The 7,736-nt window shown below is 50.3% G+C and overlaps 3 protein-coding genes across 3 annotated transcripts, besides 5 other annotated features; all 3 read left to right on the forward strand.

Annotated features, from left to right (window-relative positions):
- Nucleotides 1–4,311: part of a sequence feature (areas not merged during assembly with more than two copies in the genome that could not be assigned to a particular haplotype) that runs on past the window's edge.
- Tc00.1047053509713.10 (hypothetical protein, conserved) lies at nt 294–1,895 on the forward strand (the record flags this gene model as incomplete). The annotated part of the gene is made up of 1 exon (XM_800668.1): nt 294–1,895. One exon carries the CDS (start codon nt 294–296, stop codon nt 1,893–1,895), a length of 1,602 nt encoding a protein of 533 aa, XP_805761.1.
- Nucleotides 3,218–4,780, forward strand: Tc00.1047053509713.20 (hypothetical protein, conserved; the record flags this gene model as incomplete). Its single annotated transcript, XM_800669.1, has 1 exon — nt 3,218–4,780. The coding sequence occupies one exon, from the start codon at nt 3,218–3,220 to the stop codon at nt 4,778–4,780; it is 1,563 nt and encodes a 520-aa protein (XP_805762.1).
- Nucleotides 4,312–7,736: a sequence feature (heterozygous, non-Esmeraldo-like haplotype).
- On the forward strand, nt 5,264–7,117 carry Tc00.1047053509713.30 (hypothetical protein, conserved; the record flags this gene model as incomplete). The annotated part of the gene is made up of 1 exon (XM_800670.1): nt 5,264–7,117. One exon carries the CDS (start codon nt 5,264–5,266, stop codon nt 7,115–7,117), a length of 1,854 nt encoding a protein of 617 aa, XP_805763.1.
- Nucleotides 7,313–7,343: a microsatellite.
- Nucleotides 7,478–7,506: a microsatellite.
- Nucleotides 7,661–7,717: a sequence feature (AT_rich).

Here is a 7,736-nt window from a genome sequence, read left to right on the forward strand (position 1 = left end):
GATCGGTCGAGGCGGAGACATAGACACATATTTATACGCATTTGTTCCGCGATCTTCTCTGCGACGCGGAAGAACCTCTGGAAGAGGTGAGTGTGGATGCCGTGGATGCGCCCCGCGTTGGGCGGCTGGCCATGGAACCGCGGTGGCGCATAATTCAACCCCGGCGCCTCCTCGTGTTTGGCTGGGCATGACTGTCAGCACCTGTGCAGCTATCCTCGTTGGCATTTACCTCCTTGCTGGATAGACACGGAGCCGTTAATGAGCTGGACCATGGCGGTGCCTCAGCCACCTGTATGGCTGGCCCAGCGTGCGGCTACCTTGTTATGCCACATGGCTTCATTTTTGATCACTTTGGTCCCAAACCGATTTTCATACTGAGCATGGTGCTGTTTCCGCTCGGGGCGCTGCTGTTTGCGCTGTCATTTCGCGGCACAATTGAGGGCTCTGTGGTGCGTCTAAGCGTTTTCAACGGCATGCTGACACTCGGATGCACGCTGTATGACGTAGTATACATGATGACGATCATGAGCCATTTCCCGAACAGCAGGGGCCCTGTCGTGGCCGTTTTGAAGTCGTACATCGGACTGGGCTCCGCCATTGTGGGAAGCATCCAGCTGGCCTTTTTTGACGGGAGGCCGGACCACTACTTCTATTTTCTGATGGTGCTGTTTTTTGTGACTGGAGCTGCGGGTTTCTTCCTTGTGCCACTCCCGTCGTACCACCTGACTGGCTATGAGGAGAAACACCTTGGCATCGAGGAAAAGGAGAGACGACTGGCACGCAAATCCGTTTACCTCCGCCAGCAACCACCCACAATTCGCTTCGCGATCGGCATTGCGTTTGTTGTCCTGCTGGTTATATACTTGCCACTGCAGAGCGCACTGGTTGCGTATCTGGGGTGGGGGAGGACGCGGCGCATCATATTTGCGTCCATCTTGATTGCTGTCCTTGTGTCACTTCCGTTGATGGCATTGCCCGTTTCGTGCCTTGAGAGGAGGGAGACACAACGGGAGGAGGGTGACTGCGGTGGGACGGAGAGACCGAGCGCGGGTGATGAGGTGGCGAACGAGCCTGCGGTGGCTGGTGGTCCCCCGAAGAAGGTGGAGACGGACGTCGACTACATTGCGCCGCAGTACCAGACGACCTTTCTCCAGAACCTGAAAACGCTGAAGTTGTGGGCTTTCCTCTGGAGCATCTTCTCCATGGGGGGCACTACGTTTGTGATCATCTACAACGCCAGCTTCGTCTACGCCGCGCTTGCGGACGAAGAGGTGGACAACGCCATCAAAACGCTTCTCACAGTGCTGAACGGTGCGGGAAGTGCGGCGGGTCGGCTACTGATGAGCTACTTCGAGGTCTGGTCGCAGAAACGCAAGGCCGAGGACAGGGTTTCGATTATCGTTTCTATCTATTTTGCTGATGTGTTCGTGATCCTGTCACCAGTTTTATTCCTCGTGGTGCCCAGGGCTGCACTGCCGCTGCCGTACGTATTGGCTGCCATTGGCAACGGTTTCAGTGCAGCTTCCCTTGTGTTGGTTTCTCGGACTGTTTTTGCAAAGGACCCCGCCAAGCACTACAACTTCTGCTTCCTTGCATCACTGTTTTCTACAATCTTCCTGAACCGCCTTCTGTACGGCGAGTGGTACACGCGTGAGGCTGAGAAGCAGGGCGGCAATGTTTGCCTTGGCCGGAATTGTGTGATGATGCCCCTGATATTTTTGATTGTTCTCAGCTTCACCGCGTTTCTTTCTGCTGCCTATTTTGACTGGGAGTACCGCCGATTCGGTCGATTGGTGCTTGAGGAGCGGCGCCGTCTGAAGGAGAGGGCAGAGGAAGAGGATGCCGGCAACCGAACAACGACGCCGGCCAACGACATGAAGGTGGCATGTCCATAATTTTTTTTGTATTGCCGTGCCGTTATTTTATTTATTTTTGATTATATGTTTGATTTATGTATATTTCATCGTATGCTGGTTGGTTGCGTGTGTGTTTTGGCTTTTTCATTGTTGATTCTTTTTTTTTTCTTTGGCGGGCGTCACTTTTTTCCGCGCGTGAGTCTCCAGGGACGGTGACGGAGCATTGCGGGGCGGTGTGCACGCGGACCGAACGAAGGATGTGGTGATAATAAGGTAACTTATTCCATTCTGTTTTTTAATGTTTTTCTTAGTGTTTTTTCTTTACTTTTTTTCCCTCGGTCCTTGATGGCTGAATTGTGAATTTCATTTTCTTCTTTTCTTCCTTTCTGGGCGTACGTGTGTTTTGTTTGAGTGCGATTCTCATGAAGAAAAACACAAAATGAGATCCCGCGAAAGGGGCAAGAGGATCTCATGCAATCATTGACCAAAACGGAGGCCTCTCAGTGCACTCCTTTTTTCTCGTTTTATTTATTTTTTCCTGCTGGCCTCAATTTCAGTGCGTTGTTTTTTATATTTTCTGCCGAGAGGCTGTCAACGAAAAATAATTCCGCTGTCCTCCATTAGTTATTCTGTTTCTTGTCTCTTGTCCGGCTGCCTGCCATGCGCTTGCTTCACATTTGGGACGATGTTTGTGGGGATTTGTTGTCTCTCTTACCTCCGCTGTTTGTGCGAGGGAGGAGGCGAGCCTAGCCGGTGTGCCCCTCGCTTGTCACGCATGCGGAGCCCATGCCGGAGTGAGGCAGGGGACCATGAATTGTTTGCGAAGCATGACGGAAGACTGATGCAGGAGGAGCGAGAAGCCTTTTTTTTTCACGGACTAACGCTTTTTTTGGGGATTTGGGAAATGGGGTTTATAATGACTGTCCATGCAGGGCTCTTGCTAACATTTACCGCAACTGACATGCCTCACACTCCCTGCTGCGTCATTCTTTCTTGGTGTCTTCATGCTTGCTGTTTTTTAATTATTTGAATTCATTTCTTTTGGGAGGCGAAGGGTTTGTAGCGGTCGATCGGTCGAGGCGGAGACATAGACACATATTTATACGCATTTGTTCCGCGATCTTCTCTGCGACGCGGAAGAACCTCTGGAAGAGGTGAGTGTGGATGCCGTGGATGCGCCCCGCGTTGGGCGGCTGGCCATGGAACCGCGGTGGCGCATAATTCAACCCCGGCGCCTCCTCGTGTTTGGCTGGGCATGACTGTCAGCACCTGTGCAGCTATCCTCGTTGGCATTTACCTCCTTGCTGGATAGACACGGAGCCGTTAATGAGCTGGACCATGGCGGTGCCTCAACCACCTGTATGGCTGGCCCAGCGTGCGGCTACCTTGTTATGCCACATGGCTTCATTTTTGATCACTTTGGTCCCAAACCGATTTTCATACTGAGCATGGTGCTGTTTCCGCTCGGGGCGCTGCTGTTTGCGCTGTCATTTCGCGGCACAATTGAGGGCTCTGTGGTGCGTCTAAGCGTTTTCAACGGCATGCTGACACTCGGATGCACGCTGTATGACGTAGTATACATGATGACGATCATGAGCCATTTCCCGAACAGCAGGGGCCCTGTCGTGGCCGTTTTGAAGTCGTACACCGGACTGGGCTCCGCCATTGTGGGAAGCATCCAGCTGGCCTTTTTTGACGGGAGGCCGGACCACTACTTCTATTTTCTGATGGTGCTGTTTTTTGTGACTGGAGCTGCGGGTTTCTTCCTTGTGCCACTCCCGTCGTACCACCTGACTGGCTATGAGGAGAAACACCTTGGCATCGAGGAAAAGGAGAGACGACTGGCACGCAAATCCGTTTACCTCCGCCAGCAACCACCCACAATTCGCTTCGCGATCGGCATTGCGTTTGTTGTCCTGCTGGTTATATACTTGCCACTGCAGAGCGCACTGGTTGCGTATCTGGGGTGGGGGAGGACGCAGCGCATCATATTTGCGTCCATCTTGATTGCTGTCCTTGTGTCACTTCCGTTGATGGCATTGCCCGTTTCGTGCCTTGAGAGGAGGGAGACACAACGGGAGGAGGATGACTGCGGTGGGACGGAGAGACCGAGCGCGGGTGATGAGGTGGCGAACGAGCCTGCGGTGGCTGGTGGTCCCCCGAAGAAGGTGGAGACGGACGTCGACTACATTGCGCCGCAGTACCAGACGACCTTTCTCCAGAACCTGAAAACGCTGAAGTTGTGGGCTTTCCTCTGGAGCATCTTCTCCATGGGGGGCACTACGTTTGTGATCATCTACAACGCCAGCTTCGTCTACGCCGCGCTTGCGGACGAAGAGGTGGACAACGCCATCAAAACGCTTCTCACAGTGCTGAACGGGGTGGGAAGTGCGGCGGGTCGGCTACTGATGAGCTACTTCGAGGTCTGGTCGCAGAAACGCAAGGCCGAGGACAGGGTTTCGATTATCGTTTCTGTCTATTTGGCTAATGCGTGCATGATCCTGTCGCTGGTTTTATTCCTCGTGGTGCCCAGGGCTGCACTGCCGCTGCCGTACGTATTGGCTGCCATTGGCAACGGTTTCAGTGCAGCTTCCCTTGTGTTGGTTTCTCGGACTGTTTTTGCAAAGGACCCCGCCAAGCACTACAACTTCTGCTTCCTTGCATCACTGTTTTCTACAATCTTCCTGAACCGCCTTCTGTACGGCGAGTGGTACACGCGGGAGGCAAGAAGGCGGGGTGTTGATGTTTGTTTGGATCGTGCTTGTGTGCAGCTCCCGTTGCTTGTGATGCTTGGATTCAACGTGACGGCCTTCATATCCAACGCCTATGTGCACTGGGAGTACGTGAAATTTAATTGTCAGGTGTTGGATGAGCGGCGTCGCCTCTTTGAGGAGCAGCAAGAAGGCGGGGATTTGTGGGCCTGAGTGAATTGTTTGTGAGGGATGACGTGGACTGTTTTTGTGAGGGGAGTGCACCGACTACAGAATACTCCTCTGATGACAACGGCTGCTTGAAGGTGGGGAGCGGATGATCTTTTCTTGAGTTCTGGAGGGATTGTCTCGTGCCTGAAGTCTTTGTTGTGCGATGTGAACGAAGCCATGGAGAAGTTCATGCGACTACTTACATGAGTAGTTTATAGCTACCCGCGTAATGCATCTGCGTGCACGAGGGAGTACACTTTGTTTGCGTTGATTACGTGATTTTTTGTTATTATGACGATGGCGAGTGTTTTTATATTCCTTTTTTGTTTCATTAATTTGCCACGCGGGTGATGGAAGGGGAAATATAAGTTTAAAAGAGGAAGGGGAATCGGGTGTGAGAAGAGTGCAGAAACAAGAACAGAAAAGAAAAGGGGGCATAAAAGAAAATATTGAGGAAACTGTCTACTAAATAAGGAGGCAGGAGAGATGCCGACTACCGCAAACAGTGAGGATATTGTACAGGGATATGTGGAGAAGCTGGTCTCAGTGGAGGGTCAAAAGCCGTTGACTGAATGGCGGCGCTTTGCGGCTCTCGTGGCTGGCTCATTTGCTGCTATCTGCGCTTCAACTGCGGCCTCGTTCAATTTATTTAGCGGCGCTTTGCAGCAAAAATATTCTTTTCGGCAAAGAGACATTTCTGCAATCAACACGGTAGGGATGGTCTTTTGCTTTTTTCTTCTTCCTTACGGCGTCATATATGACCACTTTGGTCCCCGCCCCATCTATGTGTTGGCGTGTGTGCTTCTTGCGACTGGCGCCTTGCTTTTTGGTCTCTCATTTGGCGACCATATCGAGGGGTCGACGGTGCGTTTTTGTGTTTACAATGCCATGCTGAGTCTTGGCAGCGAGCTTCTAGATATGGCGTGTGGGCTAACTTTACTGAGTATTTTCCCGACCAACCGTGGTGGGGTGGTGGCGTTCTTGAAGACGTTGTTGGGACTGGGCTCCGCCATCTTGGGCTCGTTTTACCTTGGCTTTTTCAATGGCCATCCGGACCATTACTTCTATTTTATAATTGTCGTTGTGCTCTGTGTCTGTTCGGTGGTGGTTCCTGTCGTGCGACTTCCGTCGTACCACTTGACTGGCTATGAGCAGAGGCACTTGGACGCCGAGGAAAAAGAGCGACGGCTGGCACGCAAATCCGTTTATCTGCGTCAGAAGGCCCCTTTTTGGCGCTTTTTGTATGGCCTTGTGATTGTCTTTGTGCTTATAGTTTACCTACCAACGCAAAGTGCTCTTGTGGCCTACCTAAAGCTTGATCGCACGTACCAATTGAGTTTTGCGATTGTGGCAGCCGTCATGACTCTTATGCTTCCACTTATGGCAGTGCCATGCGGTTACCTTGAGCGGAAGCAAATGGATAACGAGGGAGCATTAGAGCCAAGGAAGCAAGATGAGACGAGAAGCACGGAAGGCACTCTGCCGAACAGAGACGATGCAGAGGGAAAGGAGGAGGAGAAACGCACTTCATTGGAGGAGGGAAGGTTAAAGACTCCAGTGGAGACGGATATTGACTACATTGCCCCACAGTACCAGACCACTTTTATGCAAAGCATTTGCACATTGAAATTATGGGCCTTTTTTTGGACTTTTTTCTGTGGTGTTGGCTCGGAGTTTGTGATAATATACAATGCTCGTTTCATTCTTGGTGCTATTTCTGGGGAACGTGTTGATGATGCCATGGGAGCACTTCTCACAGTGCTGAACGGGGTGGGAAGTGCGGCGGGTCGGCTACTGATGAGCTACTTCGAGGTCTGGTCGCAGAAACGCAAGGCCGAGGACAGAATCCCCATTACAATCTCTCTTTTTGTACCAACTATGTGCATTATACTTTCACTACTGCTATTTCTTGTATTACCTGTGAATGCGTTGTTGGTGGCATTTGCTATTGCGGCTCTGGGGAATGGTTTTTGTGCTTCAGTCTCTATCCTTGTCGTGCGCACCATTTATGCAAAAGACCCTGCGAAGCACTATAATTTTGCACTCAACTCCTTGTGGCTGGCCGCCATAATATTGAACCGTTTCCTATACGGTGAGTGGTATGCGCGGGAGGCGGAGCGTCACGGTGAAATCTTGTGCTACGGAAAGAGTTGCGTCCTTATGCCAATGCTTGTGATGTTGGGCTTGAACGTGACAGGCATGATCTCAACTATATATGTGCACCTTATGTATTCTCGCTTCTCACGGATGGTAGTCGCCGAGCGCCGCCTTTTGAGAATGGATTCCGTGGAGCCGCTTGGAGGTGAGATGACCGAGGTGGAAGAGCCGAGGAAATCTTGACATATCTCTCTGTGAGTGTAAAAAAACGGTATTGAGGCTTCTTGACCGGCCCCCACGGCTTGATATTTGTCCGAATTGGGCTTGAAAGCTTCTGTCTCCTCATAACTTATTTTCCCCGCATCTAACATTTTTTTTTTTCTTCTTAATTCTCTGAAATATATATCTTATTATCATTTTATTTTATGCCTTCTGTTGTTTTTTTTTCCTTCTTTTTTTTTTTTTTTTTCCTCCACCTTCTTGTTAAGTGGATCTTCTTCTGGCGGGTGGTGGTGACGTCTTTTCTCTGCTGGGCCTTATTGCCATCAAATGTGTAACCCTGCCTCGCTTGTGGGATCCTGCATTCTTTTGATTTTTTGTCTCTTATTTTTATTTTTATTTTTATTTTCATTCATTTCATTTCACCTCCCACCCGGGAATACAAATATTTTGTTTTATGTTGTATATTTTGTGTGCGGCGCTCCGACGCCAAATAACCGTTTTTTTTTTTTTTTTTGTCTTTTGGGCGTCTAACTGCCGCAATTGTTCGCAATGTTTCACGTGTTGTATTTTATATATTTACATATTTGATGTTAATTCATTTTATTTATTTATTTTTTTTTTGGGAGGGGGGGGGGGGGGG

This window comes from Trypanosoma cruzi, genomic scaffold (genome assembly GCF_000209065.1).
Source record: "Trypanosoma cruzi strain CL Brener 1047053516415 genomic scaffold, whole genome shotgun sequence".
NCBI lineage: Eukaryota > Euglenozoa > Kinetoplastea > Trypanosomatida > Trypanosomatidae > Trypanosoma > Trypanosoma cruzi.